The 27,887-nt window shown below is 43.7% G+C and overlaps 2 protein-coding genes across 2 annotated transcripts in view; one reads left to right on the forward strand and one right to left on the reverse strand.

The window, feature by feature from the left end:
* LOC111973541 (RAB11-binding protein RELCH homolog) overlaps positions 1 to 10,331 on the reverse strand; it is a 43,140-nt gene extending 32,809 nt beyond the window's left edge. Inside the window, 4 exon segments of the mRNA XM_024147489.2 lie at positions 78 to 130; positions 271 to 342; positions 3,277 to 3,366; positions 9,686 to 10,331. Of these exon segments, the coding sequence (XP_024003257.1) occupies positions 78 to 130; positions 271 to 342; positions 3,277 to 3,366; positions 9,686 to 10,148 (678 nt within the window). The 5' untranslated portion in view covers positions 10,149 to 10,331.
* A 58-nt stretch (positions 10,332 to 10,389) lies between these two features.
* Positions 10,390 to 27,694, forward strand: pign (phosphatidylinositol glycan anchor biosynthesis, class N). The gene is given in 30 exon segments (XM_070446650.1): positions 10,390 to 10,952; positions 11,167 to 11,428; positions 11,529 to 11,650; positions 11,995 to 12,093; positions 12,290 to 12,396; positions 12,506 to 12,630; positions 12,958 to 13,088; positions 13,166 to 13,285; positions 13,503 to 13,543; positions 13,679 to 13,738; positions 14,002 to 14,094; positions 14,196 to 14,251; positions 14,373 to 14,451; positions 14,577 to 14,699; positions 14,702 to 14,726; positions 15,543 to 15,714; positions 15,910 to 16,009; positions 16,110 to 16,202; positions 16,496 to 16,587; positions 16,689 to 16,794; positions 16,864 to 16,972; positions 17,079 to 17,181; positions 17,277 to 17,379; positions 17,770 to 17,856; positions 18,124 to 18,179; positions 18,429 to 18,504; positions 19,772 to 19,845; positions 20,009 to 20,051; positions 23,084 to 23,136; positions 25,342 to 27,694. Coding segments are annotated over 29 exon segments (2,799 nt in total). The 5' UTR covers positions 10,390 to 10,952; positions 11,167 to 11,201; the 3' UTR covers positions 25,466 to 27,694.
* Positions 27,695 to 27,887: the final 193 nt, after the last annotated feature.

The raw sequence follows: 27,887 nt of genomic DNA on the forward strand, positions 1-27,887 counted from the left end.
TTACTAGCAGAGTGTCTGGCCTACCTGAGTCTCAGGATGTGAACTGTATACAGTTACTAGCAGAGTGTCTGGCCTACCTGAGTCTCAGGATGTGAGCTGTAGTTCTTGTTTCTCTCTTGAGTGTCGCTTTCTAGAAAGACAATAAAGCAACAGAACAGATGAACCCTTCCACCATTCAGTAAAACAGGGGAGGAGCTAGAGAGAATCTCCTTAGAAAGAGAGAGATGATAGAGGGATGAAATGGAGGAGTAGAAGTGTTAAGTACGCCACCTGCTGCCTGAGTCAAGTTGGTGCGTAGAGCCTGAATGGTCTCCTTGGCTTTCCGTAGCTCAAACTCCAGCACTGGACAGGAAGTGACATCACAACACACAGGAAGGAAGTGCATCCAACCAAGGAGAGGGAACAAACAAACAAACAAAAATATGGCCATGAAAGATGAAACAAAAAGAAACAAAAAGGAGATTGATTTGAAAACAGGAGACATGCAAACTATGGGGTCTAATGAACGCATGCAGCAGAGGATCCTGGGATAGCTGACTAAGGAATAGTGTCTAAGGGTTTACGTGTCTAAGGGTGCATCGAAAGAGTGTCAAGCGGCTACCTCTCCTCATCTCCTTTGCTTCTTCTGCACCGATCTGAAAACCCAGGATAGGTAGAAGCAATGTGGAGGACACTTTATGTGAATCTGCTTCCACCTATCCAGTTGTTTAAGATCAGTATAGACAGGAGTGAGAGAGAGCTGAAACCACTAATGGGATGCAGCCTAAATAATATGCTAATAGCTGTCTGACCAGGGATTGTACAATCAATAGATAAAAAAGTGAGTTCCAGGCTATGCAAAATATTGGACTCTGCTCAAATTTGAAGTGGAGCTTTTTGATTTGTGGTTGGTCAAATGTTAATACAGTATACTATTAGGCCTAAGCATAGGATGGATACTATAGCCGCTACTTACATACAGGAGAAAAACTAACATATGGATTGTAATTACATTATGCTACATTGAGAGGGCTCTAAAACCTCCTGTAAGAAGTCTATCAAGGACTACAGTAGTGAGATTCAATCAAATAACAAGTTCATGAGCAGGGAAACACTCCACAGGTTGCTCTTCAGACATGTTGAAGAAAACCACACAGGAGGAAGAGAAGCAATGGCGAGCAGAGAGGACATATTGCATGGCTGTGCACTGAAGATCTGCCGCTTCAGTAGTCTGACTCAGCGCCTGTTCAATTCTGTCCTAGTTAACGAGGTCCAGACAATACTTCCCAATGCAGATCAAGAGTACACAGGACGCAACAAAAGACAACAAAATGGAGAAAAAAACTGAAGAACCCCCCCAAAAAAGAAGGGGGAAAAACCAGGGGGGAAAAAAAGAGGCGAGCTGCTAGCCTGGATGGAGGGTTGTCCAGTATTGGGCCGGGGTTTGATCAGAACAGCCTGAAAACCCAGAGTCAGACAGCTGGGGGCGACATGTTGGGACGACGGAGGAGAGGCAGGTTTAGGGAGGAGATGCCGAATTGGAGGGATGGAGAGAGGGCAGGATGGAGGGAGGGCAGGATGGAGGGAGGGCAGGGTGGAAGAGTAGAGGGTCTGTGGTTGTGAAGAAGGGACCACAGGCTTGCTCTGCTGCATGGTTCCTGGAGAATTGTCCAGAACTTTCATCTTACAAAGCTAAAGGGTTGGAATTGACATTTGGCATTTTGGCATTGAGAAAAGAAAAGACAACAGGCCAATTAACAGTCATATAAAGAGATGAGGTTCTATGTGGAGCAGAGTGTCCAGCATTCAGTATATCAGTTATAGTCATTTGCATCTTATTCACAGTACTGGTCTCTAGTCATCACATCCTGTCTGGCTAAATGTGGAGAACAAACACTAGAATGGGCTATATCATAGGCCTACATCGTTACAGAAAGATCTGTGTAGTATAGCCCCTCCTGGATGGATACATTGGTCCTCTACTCGTCGTTTTGGTCAGTTCATCCTCTCTGATCTTTAACGTATTCGTCGTCTAGGTCAGGTCATCCTCTCTGATCTGATCTTTAATGTATTCAGTCCATCCTCTGATCTTTAACGTATTCGTCCGTCTTAGTCAGTTCATCCTCTTTGAATCTTTTATGTATTCAGTTCATCCTCTCTGATCTTTAACGTATTCGTCGTCTAGGTCAGTTCATCCTCTCTGATTTTAACGTATTCGTCGTCTTGGTCCAGTTCATACTCTTTGATCTTTAATGTATTCAGTTCATCCTCTCTGATCTTTAACGTATTCGTCGTCTAGGTCAGGTCATCCTCTCTGATCTGATTTTTAATGTATTCAGTCCATCCTCTCTGATCTTTAACGTATTTGTCGTCTTAGTCAGTTCATCCTCTTTGATCTTTTATGTATTCAGTCCATCCTTCTGATCTTTAATGGATTCAGCGAAGATTAGCTGGTGGGTGTTGTGAGAAAAGCTTTTTTTTTTTAAGTGTGAATTTTCACAACATCCAGTGACACTGACAGGTCCTTTGAGGGAAAATAACACTGTCTCAATAACATCTGCTGCTTTATTTAAACCAGGATGGCTTAATAAGAGGAACATGAAATGGGTAGGTAAATCTGGAATGGAACCATAGTGATGTCATCATCAGTGAAGTTTATTTAACCAGGTAGCCAATTGAGAACAGGGCTCGTGTATACAGGGCTGGTGTGGCCTAATGATGCCATAAATGCTACTATGACATCAAAGCGCTGTAGTTACACTATGACATCATACAAGGCTGTAGTTACACTGTGACATCATACAGGGCTGTAGTTACACCATGACATCATAAAGAAAAAGGTCCTGTCTCTCCCTTCCCCTGCTCTTCTCTGTCTCTCTCTTCCCCTGCTCTTCTCTGTCTTGTCTGTCTGTCTCCCCCTCCCTTCCCCTGCTCTTCTCTGTCTGTTGTCTGTCTCTCTCCTTCCCCTGCTCCTTCTCTGTCTGTTGTCTGTCTCTCCCTCCCTTCCCTGCTCTTCTGTCTTTTGTCTGTCTCTCCCTTCCCCTGCTCTTCTCTGTCTGTTGTCTGTCTCTCCTTCCCCTGCTCTTCTCTGTCTGTTGTCGGTCTCTCCCTTCCCCTGCTCTTCTCTGTCTGTTGTCTGTCTCTCCCTTCCCCTGCTCTTCTCTGTCTGTTGTCTGTCTCTCCCTTCCCCTGCTCTTCTCTGTCTGTTGTCTGTCTCTCCTTTTCTCTGATTCTCTTCTGCACGTCCATCTCTCAGCCTCTGTCCGGTCAGGACATGACAGGTACGCCTCGTCTTACCTGCCACCCTCTCGTCCGACTCCCGGTTCCCATCATCAGAGTAACGAGCGAAGTCTAGAGAGTCCAATGTGCTGATGCTGCCCGCTCGGTCTGACGGGAGAGACACAGAGAGCGGTAAATCAATCAATGAATCAATTTATATTTTACTTTACTTTATTTAACCAGGTAGGCCAGTTGAGAACAAGTTCTCAATTACAACTGCGACCTGGCCAAGATAAAGCAAAGCAGTGCRACAMAAACAACACAGAGTTACACATGGAATAAACAAACATACAGTCAATAACACAATAGAAAAATCTRTAYACAGTGTGTGCAAATGAAGTAAGGAGGTAAGGCAATAAATAGGCCAATAGTGGCGAAGTAATTACAATTTAGCAATTTACACTGGAGTGATATATGTGCAGATGAGGATGCGAAAGTAGAAATACTGGTGTGCAAAAGAGCAGAAGAACAAAAACAAAATATGGGGATGGGGTAGGTAGTTGGTTGGATGGGCTATTTACAGATAGGCTGTGTACAGCTGCAGCGATCGGTAAGCTGTTATGACAGCTGACGCTTAAAGTTTGTGAGGGAGATATAAGTCTCCAACTTTTCGATTTTTACAATTCGTTCCAGTCATTGGCAGCAGAGAACTAGAAGGAAAGGCGGCCAAAGAGGTGTCGACTTTGGGGATGACCAGTGAAATATACCTGCTGGAGCGCGTGCTACGTGCTACGTGTGGGTGTTGCTATGGTGACCAGTGAGCTGAGATAAGGCGGAGCTTTACCAAGCAAAGACTTATAGATGACCTGGAGCCAGTGGGTTTGGCGAAGAATATGTAGCGAGTACCAGCCAATGAGGGCATATAGGTCGCAGTGGTGGGTAGTATATGGGGCTTTGGTGAATAAACGGATGGCACTGTGATAGACTACATCCAGTTTGTTGAGTAGAGCGTTGGAGGCTATTTTGTAAATGACATCGTCGAAGTCAAGGATCGGTAGGATAGTCAGTTATACGAGGGTTGTTTGGCAGCATGAGTGAAGGAGGCTTTGTTCCGGAATAGGAAGCCAATTCTAGATTTAACTTTGGATTGGAGATTCTTAATGTGAGTCTGGAAGGAGAATTTACAGTCTAGCCAGACACCTAGGTATTTATAGTTGTCCACATATTCTAAGTCAGAACCGTCCAGAGTAGTGATGCTAGTCGGGCGGGCGGGTGCGGGCAGCGATCGGTTGAAGAGCATGCATTTAGTTTTACTAGCATTTAAGAGCAGCTGGAGACCACGGAAGGAGTGTTGTATGGCGTTGAAGCTCGTTTGGAGGTTTGTTAACACAGTGTCCAAAGAAGGGCCAGATGTATACAGAATGGGGTCRTCTGCGTAGAGGTGGATCAAAGAATCACCCGCAGCAAGAGCGACATCACTGATATATACAGAGAAAAGAGTCGGCCCGAGAATTGATCGGCCCGAGAATCAATGCTAAACAGCCTATTCATTAACAGAGCCTCCAGTGATTATTACAGTATTCCCCTCATCACCTTGACTATAAACAGCTTGGGAGAAATCATAACAGAATATAAACCAAACACTATATGTGGAAACAGGAGAGAACATAGGGGTAGACTCAGCATCCAAACCGGTTAGTTTTCTATGCAATAGATCATCATGGTTTCAGAAACATACCTAAACAATACAAATGTAGATCTAGATCTACAGTCATGGCCAAAAGTTTTGAGAATGTGAAAATTAATATTTGTGTCAAAGTTTGCTGCTTCGGTGTCTTTAGATATTTTTGTCAGATGTTACTATGGAATACTGAAGTACAATTAYAAGCATTTCATAAGTGTCAAAGGCTTTTATTGACAATTACATGAAGTTGATGCAAAGAGTCAATATTTGCAGTGTTGACCCTTCTTTTTCAAGACCTCTGCAAACCACCCTGGCATGCTGTCAATTAACTTCCGGGCCACATCCTGACTGATGGCAGCCCATTCTTGCATAATCAATGCTTGGAGTTTGTCAGAATTTGTGGGTTTTTGTTTGTCCACCCGCCTCTTGAGGATTGCCCACAAGTTCTCAATGGATTTAAGGTCTGGGGAGTTTCCTGGCCATGGACCCAAAATATCRATGTTTTGTTCCCCGAGCCACTTAGTTATCACTTTTGCCTTATGGCAAGGTGCTTCATCATGCTAGAAAAGGCATTGTTCGTCACCAAACTGTTCCTGGATGGTTGGGAGAAGTTGCTCTCGGAGGATGTGTTGGTACCATTCTTTATTCATGGCTGTGTTCTTAGGCAAAATTGTGAGTGAGCTCACTCCCTTGGCAGAGAAGCACATGAATGGTCTCAGGATGCTTTACTGTTGGCATGACACAGGACTGATGGTAGCGCTCACCTTGTCTTCTCCGGACAAGCTTTTTTCCGGATGCCTCAAACAATCAGAAAGGGGATTCATCAGAGAAAATGACTTTACCCCAGTCCTCAGCAGTCCAATCCCTGTACCTTTTGCAAAATATCAGTCTGTCCCTGATGTTTTTCCTGGAGAGAAGTGGCTTCTTTGCTGCCCTTCTTGACACCAGGCCATCCTCCAAAAGTCTTCGCCTCATTGTGCGTGCAGATGCACTCACACCTGCCTGCTGCCATTCCTGAGCAAGCTCTGTCCTGGTGGTGCCACGATCCCGCAGCTGAATCAACTTTAGGAGATGGTCCTGGCGCYTGCTGGACTTTCTTGGGCGCCCTGAAGCCTTCTTCACAACAATTGAACCGCTCTCCTTGAAGTTCTTGATGATCCGATAAATAGTTGATTTACGTGCAATCTTACTGGCAGCAATATCCTTGCCTGTGAAGCCCTTTTTGTGCAAAGCAATGATGACGGCACATGTTTCCTTGCAGGTAATCATGGTTGACAGAGCAAGAACAATGATTCCAAGCACCACCCTCCTTTTGAAGCTTCCAGTCTGTTATTCGAACTCAATCAGCATGACAGGGTGATCTCCAGCCTTGTCCTCGTCAACACTCACACCTGTGTTAACGAGAGAATCACTGACATGATGTCAGCGGGTCGTTTTGTGGTTCTAGGCCTGGCTGGCCCAACAGCTGTCTGACTACAGGAGACTCCTCACCTCTATACCCACTGACAGGGAGGTGAAGAACAGTGACACAAATTGTATTTTGTAAATTGTGTGTATGCAGAGCTCCCTTGCAAAAGAGACTTTGGTCTCAATGGGACTCCCTGTTCAAATAAAGTCTCAAAACAGAGGCAATATAACAATAGATGTATTCTACAGCATGGATTAACAGGTACACAGACAGTGTAGGCCTACAGACTGAGATGTGGATGCGCACGCACGCACGCATGCACGCACGCACGCACGCACGCACGCACGCACGCATGCACACAAGGTAGAGGTGAGCAGGAGCTCAGACAGTCAGGCCAGAACAGAAACAGGTTGAGCAGAGGCAAACATCCCACAGTGTGATTCATCAGCATCTCAAAACCCTGCAGCAAATCTGTGTCTGTGTGTTTTCTTCTTACTGCCTGTATGTTTAAGTGAGTGATTTCTTCTAACGGATTAAGGGTGTGTGTTCTTCTTGATCTGTGTGAGCAATTGTGTGCTTGACTGCATGTACCTGCTAGTGCCAAAGAGAGCAGGGTAGTGGGATAGCCCTAAGCTAAGTCTTTCAAGGAACAGAGTGGCTAGCTAAAATGAATGCTAACACCTTAGTCTCTGATTGAGCTGAGAGTTGAGCAAGCAGACTGTAGCAACATGCTAATCAGCTAGCTCCAGAGGAGAAAACAATGAGCTGGGTAGAGAGAAAGAGAGAGTGGGCGAGAGAAGCATTGTGTAAATGGGTGGTGGCGTCCAGCTACTCTAGCTCGATGAATAGCCTAACCACCCCCTGAGTCTTCAGAACCTGAAGACTTGTATTAGCTCCTGGAATTAGGTCTAATGCTTAGGCTTCAGCTCAGTGGGCCATGGTGTTGAGTTGTGCAGCGAGAGGCCTGCTGCAGGTGACCAGAGCAGCATGCTAGCTGCCAAGTCTGTTAAATTAGCAGAAAGCTAGCCAGATCATAATATTATGGGAGTGCTAACAGCAACAAGTGACCGTTATGATGCCTAGACCTGTATGAGACAGCTTCTTTACCCAGTGACCATGCAACACCTTTTCCTATAATTTCCCATATGCTCCCGACATGGTGCATGACACCTGTCAGTTTTAAATGATGTGGCATCAAATTGAGCTTCTAATATAAAATGTTAGAACATCAACTGCCTCTTCTTTAGTTTTACTACTGGATCTTCAACCCCTCATTAACAAATCCATCAAATCAATATGATTGTATGTGTACAGTCCTGACCAAAACCTGGAAAGAGCAAGCAGAGGGGACAGTGGCAAAGAACCCCCCCCCCCCCCTGGGCTGTAGGCCTATTGTCTCGATTAGGGACAGGCCCTCAAGCTGTCCCCGTCTCTCTCGTCTATTTTCCTGTTTATCAGTGAAGTTAACACAATGGAGGACAGGCTGAGTCCCTCATCATCCTGTTCTTAAGATCAGATGTAGGATCAGCTTACCCCTCACCAAATACTAACCTTAATAATGTGCAGTGAAATTCTAACGGGGGAAAATTCTATGGGAAACTTCCTCCTACTCGGTTCTAAAAGTTGACATAGATAATAGACGTGTGGTGTTTCACCTAGGATTGTTTTCAGCAGCGATGGCAGAGTTAGTGGGGAGTATTCCTGCGGGGAGAGTATACATCATCTACATGATAAAAAAAAATGTACATGTGTGCCTCTCTGCTAAATGCATATAGGGCAACACTGGGTGTGGCTGCCTGGAGTACCATATGCCACTGCTGTTATCAGGTCTTTTGTAAAAGCCCTCACCTATTCGTAAAGAGAAATGCCCCTGGGATACCTTAGTCCTCAAGATCCACAACACCCGGCGAGGTGCCAGACAGACAGAGGCAATTAGGCCTAGCCATGCGCTGAACAATGGCAGCTATAGATAGAGGCTATTAGGCTACATGAATGTAAATACTTCTATCATGACAAGCATCCTTCCTCCCTCCCAAAACAGCCTTATCACTGACCTCACATGACTGGGCTGGTGAAGGCTTTGTAATGGAACCCCTGCTTTCACCTACCCAGATGCGTTAGATTAGGTAGGAAGGAAAGTGGGAGGCACATCACACAATGATGGAAATGTAGTTTACACAGCTCAGGCCACTGTTCTTATCGTAGCTTTTATCAGTAGAAAAGGATGCAAAATTGCTAATTAGGCCATACCACTTGATTGTACCTGCAACAATAGAACACAGAATACACAGATCTGGGCTAGGCATACACATGCATTCCTGTGTTTAGTGATGGAAATGCCCTTAAGATTTGGGGCAGTTGAATGTGCGGTTTGATGTTGCAGTAGCAGTTGTGGTGGTGCACCAATTTGTCAGCAAACTGTTTGTGTTGTGTGTCTCAAATCTATGCCGTAGAAGAGGGAAGAGGACAAATACCACAGAAGGAGACACACCTCTATCTACGCATAGGACAGCGCACAATTGGCCCAGCGTCGTCCGGGTTTGACCGGTATTGTAAATAAGAATTTGTTCTTAACTGACTTGCCTAGTTAAATAAAGGTTAAATAAAACAATTAAATAAAAAAAACTTCTAGGAATAATTATGTACAACCTGTAGGCCAGGTGGATGCATTATGTACTGTAGCCAACTCTTCTACCATTGTCATGCTGAATGAACAGAGAGAGGAGTCATAATACCATGTACTACTGTCTAATACCAATGTAATGATGGTTCTAACAATGATCAAGATGCCTAAGTCCATCATCTAGGCCTACAGACAGCTACAGGCAGTTAGAGAGACATGCCTAGGTAGTGTTGGAGCAGCACAGCACCATGTATAGCCATCTTTAGCAGCAGCTTACATGATATCATGATGCAAATATCTCAATTACTACACTATATAGAAGGTGCCAGGCATCATTTGCACATCAATGTCTGATAGGCCTTTTCAGGTCGCCAGCTATACATGGTCACTACTATTCTGGTTGCACCTGTTCCAAGCCAGCTGGCACCTAGGCTAAGGGAGAAACTCACCACACAGCAGGTAACAAAGGTAGGTGCGCTAATTCTCCTTGATTGGTGAATAATCATGATCACGGTGAAGTTTCCACTGTTAGCCAGTTAGAGAGAAAGACGGGTGTCGTATCGAATGTCGTTTACTCTGTTTAACCAGACCAATGTTGGCTGACAAGCACAATACGAGCTGTAGGCTACCTGCTATAACGTTAGTGTACCAGCATTGTTTCTCCATTGAATAATATACTGTAAGGGAGCTAACTAGCGCACACAGCTAGTTATATTATAATGCATTGGGTTGTTAGCTAGTAAGGTTAGCTAATAGCTAGTTAGCTACTTACTTAGCGGTCCCCCTGGTCCCAGTCCTTGGTCTTTACAAGCGGGCGGAGTGCCGGTTTGCCTCTCGAAGTTGCCCGGGTTGGAGAAATAATCACGCAACCGCGGAAGCTCCCTCCCTGATTCCAACAGTTCGGTATGAAACTCAAGGGCCGTGAGGATGTAATGATCCCGTATTAGCTGAGCAGCGATCACATCTACCGATACCCGGGTCTCTGCCAAGGCAACTGTCATAGCCGCAGCTGCGACGGATACCGAGATGCCTTCCACACTGGGGCTGGTCCGGGTGCTGGACACTAAAAGGGCCGGGGGCTCGGCGTCCGCTTGCGGAGAGAATGGGTTGTTGGACGAGGGGCCTTGCGTTCCAACGCTAGAGCTCTTTTCGATGTGAACACCGTCCTCTGCTCTCTGATCTGCCTCATCTTCAGAATCACTCAGATTAAACGGGTTGACGTTACCCGCCGCCATTTTCCTACTATAAAGATTTGAGTAGCAAGCTAGCTAGCTAGCTTAGAATTGGACCCGTCTTCCTGGACGGATGGCTAGCTAGAAGGCTAGCTGGCTGAACCCTTCCTTCCTCGATCGACATGAAAAGGGGTGAATGCAGGGTAGAGTTTGGTTGAATGTAATTTCAACACCCGCCTTCTCCATGTAATAGCGGGATTGGATTGGATACGGGAGTTTTTAGGGAGAAACTGGGCAGGGCAGGAGCTTTGACAGCTGACAGCATCGGTTTGACAGCTAGCTAACCTTGCCGGAAAGTGATACTTTTCTCACCATCACTAAAATAAAGCATGGATGGATGGACGGACCATTGCTATATAGTTATAACCATGTTAATCCATAATAGCGACTATGACCTATTTAATTTCTGTAGCCGACTGCGAAATCAAATGCCAGTAGTGGAACTACAATACCCACGAACCATTGCTGTAGCTCAGTTGGAACGTCATATTTACAACAAGGAAGTGGCGCTGTAACGTCCCAGTGTGGACTGATTTATTTTATAAGCTGCTTAGAAAGACAGACAGCAGGTTTTTAAGCCCGTCGTGCCGGTAGATAAGCTTGACACACTGTACTAAAGGTTGTATACGTGTGTTTCTTAATTTAGTTCACCTGAAACTAGGGTCTGACGATGGGTGAAGTTGGGTCGCTAGACAGCAAAAAGTGGCAGGTGTGTGTCTTGTGTGTGTTTGAATGACTTAACTCTCATTCATTCAAGATTCAAAGTAACCAGTCTGCCACCGGTTTGAAACAAGAAAGTGTTCAAAGGTAAGATTTTTTATTTTGTTTAGCACGTCTGATGTTGTTGACATGTGGGACACATTTGTGTTCTAGTGAGTGAATGCGATAGCTAGAGTATGAATGGACGGTAGCACCTTACAGACTCAGAAACATATGGCCACAACAGATTATCTGATGTCTATATCTAATAACTATTTTCTGCTCTCTCTGTTCCTCTCCATCCATTCCTCCCTCTCTCTAGAACTTCTGGGGTCTCCMCAGCCCCCAGTCTTCATCATGAGGATGATAATGTTCTTCCTGGTTGGACTTCTGGTCCATGTCATTTTCTTCATCTCCATCTTTGACATCTACTTCACATCGCCCCTGGTCCACGGCATGGCCCCCCAGGTGTCCCCCCTGCCTCCCCCTGCCTCCCGCCTGCTGCTGGTGGTTGCAGATGGACTCAGGGCAGATAGCCTCTATAAGCCTGATGCCAATGGATCCACCAGGGCTCCTTACTTAAGGTAACTGAGCTCTCTCAGATTAACTGGCTGTATGGAAGTGTGTGTGGACTCAGAGTGGTGTATGTGTATGCATTTCTCACAGTGTGTGTGTGTTCTGAAGGAGTGTGATGGAGGAAACAGGGAGTTGGGGTGTGTCACACACTCGTGTTCCCACTGAGTCTCGACCTGGACACGTTGCTTTGATCGCTGGCTTCTACGAAGATGTCAGCGCTGTAGCTAAAGGTCAGTGTCTGTGTGTGTGTGCCGGCATGTGTGTGTGTGTTCGTGCGTGCGTGTTACTAATGGAAGTGGGCAATTCTACAGTAACAGAGTGACACTGAGACCCAGGTTTTTCACTTTAAAATGTATGTATCTGCACTGTTCTTCAAGTAAATGTGTTTTTTTTCCTGTGGAAATTGTTACAAGTAATTGTTCAATTTCGTCCTTGTGAACAGTTATGTTTTGTTTCACTTTGCAATTATTGTTTTTTGATTTACATACCCTTTTAAAGTAAAACATCTGAGTCTGTTACTGTGGAATTTCCCTAGTGTTATATGCTGCGTTCATAATATTTTCTGTGTGTGTAGGCTGGAAGGAGAATCCAGTGGAGTTTGACTCCGTGTTCAATGAGAGCAGACACACCTGGTGTTGGGGCAGCCCTGACATCCTGCCCATGTTTGCCAAAGGTTAACAAACACATGTACAATACACAACCTTTCAAATACAGGAGAAACACAGATACACCACCATGCACGTGTGTGGCTTATTGGATCAGAAATAAACTAATCCTCTCTTTCTTTCTCTCTCTCGACCACCCTCTCACTTTCTTTTTATCATTCTTACCATCATCTCCATCTACACCTCTTCCCCCCTCTCCTGCAGGTGCCAGTGGGGACCATGTGTACACCTACACCTACCCAGCAGAGAGAGAGGACTTTGCCTCCACCGACGCCTCCAGACTGGACACCTGGGTCTTTGATGAAGTCAAGGTACTTATGGTGATGAGAACAGGGTGTGTGTTAGGATGTGTGTGTTTGTCTCAGCATGAGGGTACAGACACTATCTATTTGCCTCTCTCCCCCACCTCCTCTCTCCCAGTCGTTCCTCCAGTCTGCCAGGGAGAACTCCAGTCTGATGTCCAGTCTACAGAAGGATCAGAATGTTTTCTTCCTCCATTTACTGGGCATTGACACCAATGGACACGCCCACAGACCCATGTCACAGTGAGATAGAAACCCTGTATAGACCAGAAATATCACTTTCTAGATATACAGGAATATACAGAATATACAGAAACCATGTACAAACAAGAGATACATTATTCTCTAATACCTTTTAAATGGACTGCAGATTTCTATTAGTGCATATAGCCATGTACAAACGAGATACATTATTCTCTAATATCTTTTAAATGAAGGACTGCAGATTTAAATTAGTGCATATAGTGGGATCTACGCAATGGATGGCAGGAAACACAGACTCATTTAGACTACTAATGACCCTGTTTGATTTTGTCTCTTAAAAATCCCCTTTGTGTGCTTTGTGCGAAGGGAATATCTAGAGAACATACGTCTGGTTGACTCTGGGGTGAAAGAGCTGGTCTCCATGGTCGAGGACCTTTTTGACAACGATGGAAGAACAGCCTATGTGTTCACCTCTGACCACGGCATGACCAACTGGGGTAGGACTTCAGCTAGCTCAGAAAGGTGGTCACCATGATAGTGAAGTAGTAGATAATGTATTGCTCTGTGTCTCCAGGCTCCCATGGTGCAGGCCACCCCTCTGAGACCCTGACCCCATTGTTGGTGTGGGGAGCTGGGGTTCACACTGCTCAGAGAGTCACTGAACCCCAGAAGTACTCAGATGGATACCTACAAGGTACAATAACTCAGTACTATTGGTCTGTGTGTGTCTGTCCTCCTACTCTCCTCTCCTCTTTCAACTCTTCTAGATGGGGGGAAAAGGGAGGTCAGAGATTGTATAATTCTGTTGTAACACTTTACTCCAACCCTAAGTTGTTCTACCTGTATAAAACGGTCATAATGCTGACATAACACAATGTGTGATGTTGTGTCTGTTGGTGTTTCTCTGTCAGAATGGCAGCTGGAGGGCCTCCGCAGGGTTGATGTCAATCAGGTGAGACACCCATGTAGCCTCACAGCATCTGGCGCTGACTGATGATGTCACAACCACGTATTTCCTCTGTGTGTTGAAGATAGTCCAAAAACAACAGTAATCTGTTCCCAGTCTAATGCTAGATGTGTGTTACAGGCAGACATAGCACCACTGATGTCATCTCTTATTGGAGTGCCTATCCCTCTCAACTCTGTGGTGAGTAACACCACATAACAGCGTGTCAGTATCTTTAGAATAACATAATGAAGAGACATATCAGCCGAAAAGCTGTTATACAGTAACCACTATCTGCACTGTGGTTACAGAGCTGCTCTGAGATGCAAAATAAAATATATGTGCAGACGATAAGGTATCATCTCATGTCATATATACCTTCTCTATATTGAGTGTGTGTGTGATATAGGGAATTGTGTATATGGTGTGTTTATTATGTTGATTAAATGTGTTGTGTTGTGTAGGGTGTGTTACCACTGCAGTACCTGAACAACAGTGACCAGTTTAAAGCTGAGAGTATGTACTCTAACGCCATCCAGATACTGGAACAGTTCAAGGTGCAATATAACATGGAGGATAACAATAATGTTGTTATGATGATGATGTTATTCATTACATAACCACATGTATTTGTTCAAATATTCGCCTCTGTTTCCAGGTGAAGATGGCTGAGAAAAAGGAAACAACTTTATCCTTACTCTTCACTCCATACCAGTAAGTACCAACTGTAGAGATAGAACTACTACATATTATGGTCATTCTCTAGTTCAACTCGTATAAAGAGAGTGACATGACCAGTTGTGTGTGTCCTCCGGTCTGTCTGTCTGTCCCTCAGGTTGCTGACAGAGTCACGCCAGGCAGAGTTTATCAACAAGGCCAGGGTTCTGATCCAGCTAGAGGAATATGAAGAAGCTGTAAGTACACTGGGTATCAAACCCCAGTTATCTGTACAACTGAAGACCGTGTTGGCCCACTGAGCTAAAGCCTATGTTTTTTCTTTCTTCGGTTACGGAATGTCCCCCCCCCCCCACTCTCTCAGATCTCTCTGTGCAGGTCTCGATGGACCATGCGTTGAGGTCTGTCCTACTACCACACCTATGACCGGTTCTTTCTGGGCTGTAAGTGTTGTGTGGGCTTCACAGGCTGGACCTCCTATGTGGTTTCTTGTTATACTGTAAGACACACGCCAGTCTCAAGGAGACACCACACCCACTGACCAGGTGATCAAACACAACCCACCAACACACACACAGTACATGGATGCACACATGAAGGAGGCACCACACCTCACTCCTATTCATCTGCCGATACTGAGAGATGTGCTTCAAACCCTGGGTGTGTGTTGAAGGTGTCTGGTAAAAACCCTGTGTGGTGTGTTGAAGGTTTCTGGTAAAAACCCTGTGTGGTGTGTTGAAGGTTTCTGGTAAACCCTGTGTGTGTGTTGAAGGTGTCATGGTAAAACCCTGTGTGTGTGTTGAAGGTTTCTGGGTAAAACCATGTGTGTGTGTTGAAGGTTTCTGGTAAAACCTGTGGTGTTGTTTGAAGTGTTGTAAGGCTGGTTGGTGTGTGTTGAAGGTGTCTGGTAAACCCTGTGTGTGTGTGTTGAAGGTTTCTGGTAAAACCCTGTGTGTGTGTTTGAAGTGGTCTGGTAAAACCCTGTGTGTGTGTTTGAAGGTTTCTGGTAAAACCTGTGTGTGTGGTTGAAAGGTGTTTGGTAAAACCCTGTGTGTGTGTTGAAGGTGTCTGGTAAAACCCTGTGGTGGTGTGTTGAAGGAGTGTTCTGTAAAACCCTGTGTGTGTGTTGAAGGTTTTCTGGTAAAAGCCCTGTGTGTGTGTTGAAGTGTCTGGTAAAACGCCTGTGTGTGTGTTGAAGTGTTCTGGTAAAACCCTGTGTGTGTGTTGAAGGTTTCTGGTAAAACCCTGTGTGTGTGTTGAAGGTGTCCTGGTTAAAACCCTGTGTGTGTTGTTGAAGGTTTTCTGGTAAAACCCTGTGTGTGTGTTGAAGGTGTCTGGTAAAACCCTGTGTGTGTGTTGAAGGTTTCTGGTAAAACCCTGTGGTGGATGGGTGTGGGAGCAACGCTGCTGATTGGAATGTTCCTGATAATCCAGAGAAGTCCAGTAACCTACTACATCTACTGTCTACTGCCTGTCCCTGTCTGGTACTCTGTCCTCAAAGAGTGAGTACACACATACATACATATATACACACACCCACACACACTCACGGTTTGAAGTGATTTGATGAGTTGAATGGATGAAAGGGAGGTATTTTACTTATTCTATGCCACTACATTTGTCATGATCGCAAAGTGTTTATTTTGATGATATCAACCATACGTGTGTGCGTGTGTGTGTGTGTGTGTGTGTTTCAGGTTTGGAACTCTAACAGACCTGGTTCGTTCGTACAGTTCGCTACCACTGGGTAAATGCTTTGGCTACTTTGCCCTGGTCACATTTGGGATTGAACTTCTGGTAAGCAATCATCATACGGTCACTATTTCACTAATGGCTCAATACAATATAATCTGCATTTCTACTTGGAAAAGGTTGCTACTGTGTCTGTCTCCCCCAGGTGGTGAGTTTCTTCCATCGGGCCATGTTGACTGTAGGCCTGGCTGTTCTCTCTCTCTGGCCCCTCCTCTCTGGCCTCTACAGCAAGGCCAAGGTAAGACAAGGAGTGGCTTGTAGTTCTTTACTAGTCTGGTCTCTAGCTCCTTCCCCTTTTGAGGTGCACAAATCTGAAAGGACTGGATGGCAATCAATATGGCAGGAGCACAAAGCACTTGTAAAATATGTGTTTAATTAATTTTTCTCTCTCACTCGAAATATCTCTCCCTCTCACTCTAAATATATCTCCCTCTATCCTATCTCTCTTTGTCCTCTCTCTCTCTCTCTTTGTCCTGTCTCTCTCTCTCTCTTTGTCCTCTCTCTCTTTGTCCTCTCTCTGTCTGTCTGTAGTTTAGGTCAGTGAGCTGGGTCCTGTGTTGTTTGTTTCTGGCCACATTTCCCATGATGCCAGTTGTTGGGAGAGAACCCAACATTCACATGGTGTAAGTAACCTCCCTACAACATTACAGCAATGCTTCTTAGCCCTCTTTAAAAAGAAAAATAGCGTTATATATCTTTCTCTCTTTCTTTYCTCTCTCTGTAGTACCTGTGCAGGTGCACTCTCCCTGTTCATTTCCAYCTTTTACCTCTGGTCGGCACGGAAACGGACTACACTACACCTGACTGACCGCTACCTCTTAATCTTCCAGGTAAGAATGTGTGTGTGCGTGGGTGCACGTGCGTGTGTGTGTTAATCAGTATTGTTCCTATGTGTATAGATGCTCCATGTAGCAGTGTGTGCCTATGTGCCCACCAGCACTCACTCCAGTCTGCAGCTGAAACAGGGTCTGCCTCTCCTCAACCAGATCATCAGTTGGACTACACTGGGTGGGCACCAACTCTCTCTCTCTCTCTTTATGATAAAAGTCCTTGAAATATCTGTATGATCATCAAAACCAGGCTTATAAAGATAACTGGCATCTCTCTCTCCCAGGTTCCTCTCTGTTTGTTCCTTTGTTGAGTTCTACTCGTCTGTTCCATCGTCTGCTCAGTATCTTCCTCTCCCTCACAGCCACCTACCTACTACTGAGTACTGGGTAAGAGATAGTCAGGCAATGCTCAACAAGTGTAAGCTTACACTGCAGTGATTAGCTGGTATCGTACCTGTACTAATTGTGTGTGTGTGTGTCAGGTCTGAGGCTCTGTTCCCCCCAGTCTTGTCCTGGCTGATGTTTGTGTGGATCAACATAGAACAGGAAGCCATGCTCTCTCAAGGTATCTCTGGGAGACAGGAGGTATAAACCTTTACGCCGTTACTGTTTTCTATTGATGAATGGTTTTACTTGCAATCTACTTTAGTTGAATGTTCCTAATGCATGGTGATCTGGATAAGAGTGACTGCTAAATGACTGGAGCCATGTAAATGTATACACCCTCTATGCACTGACACTGTGTCAAGGACCAGTCTCATGTTAATCACCCCCGACTAATACAGCTACTTCCTGGTAAACAAGGTAACCACTGCTAGTCCCTTCACTTGGCACAATGCCATGGTTAATCCTCTGAGCATAGAAGACAACCTTATTGGTGTAGAATGTCTGGTATAGCATTATACGATGCAGTGTTACACTGTATCAAGTCATTGTGGCTTTATTATGAAATACATTTGTGTCATTGCTTTTCAGCTGTCCACGCTTGACTTCTCTGAAAACATTGACATCACCAAGATCAGACAACTAAAGCTGGATGACATCAGAAGATCCTACTTCTTTGTATCCTTTTCCTTGGTGACGCTGCTGACTGTTAATGACCTATAGGCGGTGCTAGTTTAACCCTGGTGATAGTTGTCCCTATCTGATGTAGTTGCTGTCTGAGTTGGCTAAAGAAGAAGAACAGTGTTATCTGGTTACATTGGTTTTTAACCACAAACCCTAACATCAATCTTGACCTTATGCAAACAAATAGCATTTTGACCGTCTCTCTAAACTACTGGCTATTCTGTAAAACCACTGTCTGGTTCCTTGACATTAGGCTGTCAGGTTTTCTTCATAATTACAGCCTTCTTTGGTACTGGGAACATAGCATCCATTAACAGGTATTGTATGGTGGAGACTGGGGCTCTGGACCAATATGGGTTTATTTATGAGTGCATTAGGTTGGTTTTCACATTTACATTATTTCACTATCTGACCTCTGAAACCCCTCTTGTCTTTCTCTGGGTTCGCTTTTTCTCGACTCTACTATGCCTCTTTGTTCTTGCCCCCCCTTCTCTCGCTCTCTCTACTCTCCTTCTCCCCCCTCTCTCTCGCTCTCTCCCCCCCTCCCTCCTACTCTCTCTCTGTAGTTTTGATCCAGCCTCAGTGTACTGCTTCCTCACCGTCTTCAACCCCTTTATCATGGGAGGCCTGATGATGTGGAAGGTACCACACGACACCCCACACACAGACACACACGCACTACAATGTCATACCATATGAAAGTACACTACTGTGGAGACTCCGGGATGTTGGCCTTCTAGGCAGAGTTGCAAAGAAAAAGCCATATCTCAGACTGGCCAATAAAAATAAAAGATTAAGATTGGCAAAAGAACACAGACACTGGACTGAGGAACTCTGCCTAGAAGGCCAGCATCCCGGAGTCGCCTCTTCACTGTTGACGTTGAGACTGGTATTTTGCGGGTACTATTTAATGAAGCTGCTAGTTGAGGACATGTGAGGCATCTGTTTCTCAAACTAGACACTCTAATGTACTTGTCGTCTTGCTCAGTTGTGCACCGAGGCCTCCCACTCCTCTTTCTATTCTGGTTAGACCAGTTTGCGCTGTTCTGTGAAGGGAGTAGTACACAGCGTTGTATGAGATCTTCAGTTTCTTGGCAATTTCTCGCATGGAATCGCCTTAATTTCTCAGAACAAGAATAGACTGACGAGTTTCAGAAGAAAGTTATTTGTTTCTGGCCATTTTGAGCCTGTAATCGAACCCACAAATGCTGATACTCCAGATACTCAACTTGTCTRAAGAAGGCCAGTTTTATTGCTTCTTTAAATCAGCATAACAGTTTTCAGCTGTGCTAACATAATTGCAAAAGGGTTTTCTAATGATCAATTAGCCTTTTAAAATGATAACCTTGGATTAGCTAACACAGTGCCATTGGAACACAGGGGTGATAGTTGCTGAAAATGGGCCTCTGTATGTCTATGTAGATATTCCATTAAAAATCTGCAGTTTCCAGCTACAATAGTCATTTACAACATTAGCAATGTCTACACTGTATTTCTGATCAAYKTGATGTTATTTTAATGGATAAAAAATGTTTTTCTTTCAAAAACAAGGACCTTTAAGTGACCTCAAACTTTTGAACGGTAGTGTATGTTWAAAGGAAACAATGCTCTACTTATAATGGTGCCAACGAGATTGTGGTTAACCATGACTATTCTAACAACAGGTGTGGGTTACTTTCGTTCAGGTCTACATATCGGTCTGCATACACAATATGCCTCTATGGATTGTAGCATTGTCTTGTAGTCTCTCACTCAACACACTGAGTGACTTTGACAGAGCAAAAATACAGATAACGTCAACAAAACTGATCACAACTTTGCAAATAATCCACAATGTGTTGTAACCTCCCCACACTTTTACAATGGAGTCCAGTGCCTAAAAGAGTGAAGATGAGACTTGTTGTTACAGGTGATAATCCCATTCATCATCGTTATGTGTACGTTTGAAACCATCCAGGTCTCTACACAACTTTCCTCCAGAAGGTAACAGTTAGCTTGGTTCCATCATGTGAAAATCAAGTACACATACAGACATACAGTATTTTGAGAAATTTGCTCATGAGGTCATTTATTGAATTAAGAATTCATTTATTTATTGAATTAAGAATTTATATTATTGAATTAATAATTTATCTTTTGTTTCCAGTCTGTTCCTCATCGTCCTGGTGATATCTGACCTGATGGCTCTGGTAAGGAATGAGACAGCTATTATCAGTATGGTAGATCTGGTAAGGAATGAGACAGCTATTAAGCATATGGTGCCATCTGTAAGGATGAGACAGTATTATCAGTATGGTAGCCATCGGTAAGGAATGAGGACAGCTTTAGCAAATATGGTAGCATCTGGTAAGGAATGAGACAGCTATTAGCAGTATGGTAGCATCTGGTAAGGAATGAGACAGCTATTAGCAATATGGTAGCTCTGGTAAGGAATGAGACAGCTATTAGCAATATGGTAGCCTCTGGTAAGGAATGAGACAGCTATTTCAATATGGTAGCTCTGGTAAGGAATGAGACAGCTATTAGCAATATGGTAGCATCTGGTAAGGAATGAGACAGCTATTAGCATATGGTAGCATCTGGTAAGGAATGAGACAGCTATTATCAGAATGGTAGCCTCTGGTAAGGAATGAGACAGCTATTAGCAATATGGTAGCCTCTGGTAAGGAATGAGACAGCATAGCAAAATGGTAGCATCTGGTAAGGAATGAGACAGCTATTATCAGTATGGTAGCATCTGGTAAGGAATGAGACAGCTATTAGCCAATATTGGTAGCATCTGGTAAGGAATGAGACAGCTATTATCAGAATGGTAGCATCTGGTAAGGATGAGACAGGCTATTAGCATATGGTAGCATCTGGTAAGGAATGAGACAGCTATTATCAGAATGGTAGCCTCTGGTAAGGAATGAGACAGCTATTAGCAATATGGTAGCCTCTGTAAGGATGAGACAGCTATTAGCAATATGGTAGCATCTGGTAAGGAATGAGACAGCTATTTATACAGTATGTTAGCATCTGGTAAGGAATGAGACAGCTATTAGCAATATGGTAGCATCTGGTAAGGAATGAGACAGCTATTATCAGAATGGTAGCATCTGGTAAGGAATGAGACAGCTATTAGCATATGGTAGCTCTGGTAAGGAATGAGACACGATTAGCATATGGTAGCATCTGGTAAGGAATGAGACAGCTATTAGCAATATGGTAGCCTCTGGTAAGGAATGAACAGCTATTATCAGTATGGTAGCTCTGGTAAGGAATGAGACAGCTATTAGCAATATGGTAGCATCTGGTAAGGAATGAGACAGCTATTATCAGTATGGTCATCTATCTGGTAAGGAATGAGACAGCTATTAGCAATATGGGTAGCAATCTGGTAAGGAATGAGACAGCTATTAGCAATATGGTAGCCCTCTGGTAAGGAATGAGTACAGTCATATTATGAATTATTGCATCAGCATCTGGTAAGGATAGATGCGACAGCTATTAGCAATATGGTAGCCTCTCGGTAAGTTTCTGAAATGAGACAGCTATTAGCAATATGGTAGCATACGTCGGTAAAGGTTCATTTTGAGAAGTGGAGACGCGAGTCTATTAAGCAATATGTGCTCTTAAGGATATGGAAATCGAGACGCTATTAGCAATATGGTAGCTCTGGTAAGGAATGACGACAGCTATTATCAATAGTGGTAGCATCTGTAAGGAATGCAGACAGCTATTAGCAATATGGTAGCATCTGGTAAGGATATGACGAGCTGTTACTCCGTTTCTCTTGGGCAGTAATTTAGGTTCGCCACATATCGGTAGCTAGGTAACTCGTAATGTTATCTGCAACTTGCAGACAGCTATTAGCAAATGGCGTAGCCTCTGGTGAAGTGAAGAGACAGCTTTAGCAATATGGTAGCCTGCTGGTAAAGGAAATGAGACGCTATTAGCAATATGGTAGCCTCTGGTAAGGAATGAGACAGCTATTATCAGTATGGTAGCCTCTTGGTAAAGGATGAGACAGCTATTATCAGTAATGTGTAGCGTCTGGTAAGGAATGATGTACAGCTATATTCAATATGGTAGCATCTGGTAAGGAATGAGACTGCTCATTGTAGCACTTGTTGGCGCTAATCTGCTGGCTCCGATCTGGTCTCTTCGATTAGTTGAGACAGCTATTAGCAATATGGTAGCCTCTGGTAAGGAATGAGACAGCTATTAGCAATATGGTAGCCTCTGGTAAGGAATGAGACAGCTCATTAGCAATATGGTAGCATCTGGTAAAGGATATGAAGACAGCTATTAGCATATATGGTAGCCTCTGGTAAGGGAATGAAGACAGCTTTTTAGTCAATACTGGCTAGCGCCTGCTTGGTAAGCTTATGGATTATCGTAGATAGCTATAGCAACTATTGGTAGTCCTCTGGTAAGGAATGAGACAGCTATTAGACAATATGGTAGCTCTGGTAAGGAACTGAGACAGAGCTTATTTCAGAATATGTAGCCCTCTGGTAAGGAAAATTAGCACAGCTATTAGCCAAGATGGTAGCCTCTGGTAAGGAATGAGACAGCTATTAGCAATATGGTAGCATCTGGGGTCAGGAATGAGACAGCGATTAGTCATGGAATGGTAGCACTCTTGGTAAGGAATGAAGACAGCTATTAAAATATGGTAGCCTCTGGTAAGAATGAAGACAGCTATTAGCAATATGGTAGCCTCTGGTAAGGAATGAGACAGCTATTAGCAATTATGGTGAGGCACTGGTAAGGAATGAGACAGCTATTTCAGATATGGTAGCTCTGGTAAGAATGGACAGTTATTTAGCAATTATTGGTAGCCCTTCTTGGTTAAGGAATGAGACGAGCTATATGATCAATATGGTAGCCTCTGGTAAGGATGAGACAGCTTTAGCAATATGGTAGCCTCTGGTAAGGAATGAGACAGCTATTAGCAATATGGTAGCCTCTGGTAAGGTGAGATGAGACAGCTATTAGCATATATGGTTAGCTCTGGTAAGGAATGAGACAGCTATTATCAGTATGGTAGCCTCTGGTAAGGAATGAGACAGCTATTAGCAAATATGGTAGCTTATCTGGTAATGGAATGAGACAAGCTATTAGCAATATGGTAGCCTCTGGTAAGCTGTGGAAATGTCACCATATTCTCCCACACTATTTCTATCACTACCTCGTTCTCCTCTCTCTCCATCCCTCTTTCCTCCGCTTTCTCCAGCATTTCTTCTTCCTAGTGCAGGACTATGGGAGCTGGCTGGACATTGGCACCAGGTAGGACCCCAGCAGAGAGATAGGTTTTGCATGTCTTATGGCTCATTTATAAACTGGGTGGTTTGAGTCCTGAATGCAGATTGGATGAAAGCCGTGGTATATCAGACCATATACCATGGGTATGACAAAACATTTATTTTTACTGCTCTAATTACATTGGTAACCAGTTTATAATAGCTATAAGGCACTGGGGGGTTTGTGGTATATAGCCAATATACCACGTCTAAAGGCTGTCTCCAGGAACTCCGTGTTGAGTCGTGCTTAAGAACAGCCCTTAGCCGTGGTATATTCACCAAATACAGTGCATTCGGAAAGTATTCAAACCCATTGAATTGTTTTTACATYTTGTTAAGTTACAGCCTTATTCTAAAATGTATTAAATCGTTATTTTCCCCCCTCAATCTACACACAATACACCATAATGACAAAGCAAAAACAGGTTTTTAGATTTGTTTGTAAATGTATTAAAAATAAAAAACTTTAATAAACAACTCACATTTACATAACCTTTCAGACCCTTTACTCAGTCCTTTGTTGAAGCACCTTTGGCAGCGATTACAGCCTCGAGTTTTCTTCGGTATGACTCTACAAGCTTGGCACACCTGTTTTTGGGGAGTTTCTCTCATTCTTCTCTGCAGATCCTTTCAAGCTCTGTCAGATTGAATGGGGAGCATCTCTGCACAGCTTTTATCAGGTCTCTCTAGAGATGTTTGATTGGGTTCAAATCCGGACTCTGGCTGGGCCACACAAGGACATTCAGAGACTTGTCCCGAAGCCACTTCTGCGTTGTCTTGGCTGTGTGCTTAGGGTCGTTGCCTTGTTGGAAGGTGAACCTTCAGCCCAGTCTGAGGTCCTGAGCRCTCTGGAGCAGGTTTTCATCAAGGTTCTTTCTATACTTTGGTCCGTTCATCTTTCCCTCGATCCTGTCTAGTCTCCCAGTCCCTGCCGCTGAAAAACATCCCTACAGCATGATGCTGCCACCACCATGCTTCACCGTAGGGATGGTGCCAGGATTCCTCCAGACGTGACACTTGGCATTCAGGCCAAAGAGGTCAATCTTGGTTTCATCAGAGTCCTTTAGGTGCCTTTTGGCAAACTCGAAGCAGGCTGTCATGTGCCTTTTACTGAAGAGTAGCTTCCCTCTGGCCACTCTACAATAAAGGCCTGATTGGTGGAGTGCTGCAGTGATGGTTGTCCTTCTGGAAGGTTCTCCCATCTCCACAGAGGAACTCTGGAGCAACCATCGGGTTCTTGGTCACCTCCCTGACCAAGGCCCTTCTCCCACGTTTGCTCAGTTTGGCCGGACGGCCAGCTCTAGGGAGTCTTGGTGATTTCAAACTTCTTGCATTTAAGAATGATGGAGGCCACTGTGTTGTTGGGGACTTCAATGCTGCAGAAATGTGTTGGTACCCTTCCCCAGTTCTGCGCCTCGACACAATGCTGTCTCAGAGCTCTACAGACAATTCCTTTGTTCTCATGGCTTGGTTTTTGCTCTGAATGCACGGTTAACTGCGGGACCTAATATAGACAGGTGTGTGCCTTTCCAAATCATGTCCAATCAATTGAATGTAGCACAGGTGGACTACAATCAAGTTGTAGAAACATCTCAAGGATGATCAATGGAAACAGGATGCACCTGAGCTGTAAATAAGGTATTTCTGAAACCCTGCTTTTGGTTTGTCATTATAGGGTATTGTGTGTAGATTGATGAGTATTTTTTAAATTCATTCATTTTAGAAAAGGCTGTAACAATGTGGAAAAAGTCAAGGGGTCTGAATACTTTCCGAATGCACTGTACCACACCATCGGGCCTTATTGCTTAAATTAGCCCATGCTGTCAGAGGAGGCTGGTGGGCGGAGATATAGAAGTACAGGATCAATGTAATTTTTTTATTTTACCTTTATTTAACTAGGCAAGTCAGTTAAGAACAAATTCTTATTTTCAATGACGGCCTAGGAACTGCCTTGTTCAGGGGCAGAACGACAGATTTGTACCTTGTCAGCTCGGGGATTCGATCTTGCAACGTTTCGGTTACTAGTCCAACACTCTAACCACTWGGCTACGCTGCCGCCCCATAATGAATGGAAATGTGTTTGATACCTTTCCATTTATTCCATTTCAGCCATTACAACAAGCCTATATCTTGGCCCACCAGCAACCACACACACACACTTATATATATATATATATCTCTCTGTTTCCAGTATCAGCCACTATGTGATTGTGATGTCCATGACCATCTTCCTGATGCTGCTCAGTCTGATGACCCACATTCTCACCTCCAGGAGAGTCTCTCTGTGGAGGACACGCAAGATGCACTTCCCCTGAACACTATCTCTCTCTCACTGTGTGTGTGTGTGTGTGTGTTTAATCATGCCTATTTATTAACATTCACGATTAGATTTACCTGAAGTGCACAGTTATGCAAAGCAAGATGCCGTAGGACTAACTTTTGATGTGCACTGGAATTGTTTTATTGTAGAGGTCTACATTAAAACTGTGGCTTATCAAAGTCAAGGTAGCAAAAACATAACCACATGTAACATATGGAGTTATTCCCGTAAAAGTTCAATTAAACGCAGTCTCAAATAGCAGCCTTTCCCTTTTGAATAGCCGAGTAACGGCACACATTTCAGCAAATTTAACGCCTGTTTCAAATAAACGCTGTTTACGAGGTTACCATGAATTGCCATTAATTGTTTACAAGGTTTAATGTTTGATTTGTTAAATTTCACAAATTCAGTAAGGACTCAAAAATTATGGCAATCATATATTTTTATCACCAGTAATAAACTGGTAGCCATTGGCTGCGAAAAGCTGAGAACTGTTAGCTAACTGGCAACCACAAAAAGTCAACAACTTCGGGAGTTGGCGAAAGTAAGAACTGCTATAAATACACAGTCAAAGAGGAGAATAATTGTATGTATTCTGGCAAGGATCTATGGGGGAGGAAATATAGCCATACTAAGACAAAAGAAACGTGACAATGTAAATGATAACACATTTGTGCAGGAAATTAAGAGATTGATTAAAATGCTGGAAGTGATTGCTGGAATTAAACCAATAACTATGCAAATGTGGAAAAGCTGTGAAATAGACACCTGGCTCAAATAGAAGCCTGTCTCTAATAATCCCCTTTCTGTTTTCAGTGATTCAAGCCTAGAAACTCCCAGGCTATTAATTAGACTTTTTTAACGGTACATAAAACTGATCAGATCAGAATTCTGAAGTCTGACAAATGTTTTGTTTTTTGAGGGGACGACAATGTCATAGAGGACCCGGTGTGCATTCATGACTACTCGTTTTCAGCCAACTTACAAGCAAATACTTTACCATCTCGTGGTAAGAGTGGCTAAGTTACTAAGCGAGAGTCAGGGTAGAGAGGCACTTCAGAGGGAGAATCAGTGAATCCAATAGCGATATAAGTAGGGGAAATCTAAAGTAGATAGATTTCAGAGGCAACACTCCATAGGCGACAGAGGTCACAGGTGTCGAGGGGAACAGTCAACATGCCGGCGATCAGAGGAAGGCTCCAGGCAGGTGGAAATTATCACATAACAGCACAGTCCAAACTCAGATGTCAGTCAGCTAGCGCGCTAGCACTAAGCCAAGGTTACAAAAGGTACAAAACTCCGGTAGGCCAAAAAGTGGACAAAACAAATGAGGATGAAAATCAAACAAAAAGACAGACGAGGTACTAAACAATTAGAGTAGGCAGGGATGATTTGAAGCAAGTCACATTCTGAATGTGCAGAATGCCTCGTGTAATATGATAGCTAGTTTACATCACACTTCCTCGTGAATGTTGGATTCTAGCTCACCACCGCCAACACTCGGTCTCTTAATGACTGACGGTGGCAATTGTGCATTGTGGGTAGTTCCGAAGTTATCCGAAAATAAGTTAATACATATTTAAAAACCTCAAAACAGAACTATTTTGGAAGTTATAGTTAACCAGATCGTGACTACAACTAAGTTTTTGACTACACTGTGTTGTCACTTTGTTGAGTAAAAACTCCTGCTTTCTACCCTTTAAGTCTAGGTATAGGACAAGTTATACTTGAATATTTGAATGATCTATATATGATATTGACAACAGTATTTTCAACTACTGTTCACCAAAAACAAAAGCATTGTTATGTATAATTGAAATGAAGCCATTAAGTAATGGAACAAGAGTAATAATAATAATAATATGCCATTAGCAGACGGTTTTATCCAAAGCGACTTAGTCATGCGAGCATACATTTTACATATGGGTGGTCCCAGGAATCAAACCCACTACCCTGGTGTTTAACGCCATGCTCTACCAACTGAGCTACAAAGGACCATGCTCAAGAGTAGCCTAACTAAGTTAATAGTTGATAAGGGATGTATTTGTGTGTTACTAATGTGTTATTGAGTCGTTTCCTACTTCGATGTGTGGTAAATAGTTTTATATTCTACGGGGTTATCTATCATATTAATATTGTATTACATCTATTTTTTTCAACTGATACTATATGATGTATTACCTGGTGGATATGGGTGGTGTATTAAAATGTTAATTTACTGCCAGTGCGTTGTCCTGTAGTGTTTCTACTGTACATTCATCCAGAGGCAAGACCTACTTTAACACCATCATCACTAATAGACATCTTTCAGTTAACTTCTGTTTCCTCCAAGAATGGTTGTACATGATCTTATCTTCTTTGGCACTACTACACTCAGCCAGTTTATTAGGTACACCCATCTAGTACCGGATCGGACC

This window comes from Salvelinus sp. IW2-2015, linkage group LG14, assembly GCF_002910315.2.
Source record: "Salvelinus sp. IW2-2015 linkage group LG14, ASM291031v2, whole genome shotgun sequence".
Lineage (NCBI taxonomy): Eukaryota > Metazoa > Chordata > Actinopteri > Salmoniformes > Salmonidae > Salvelinus > Salvelinus sp. IW2-2015.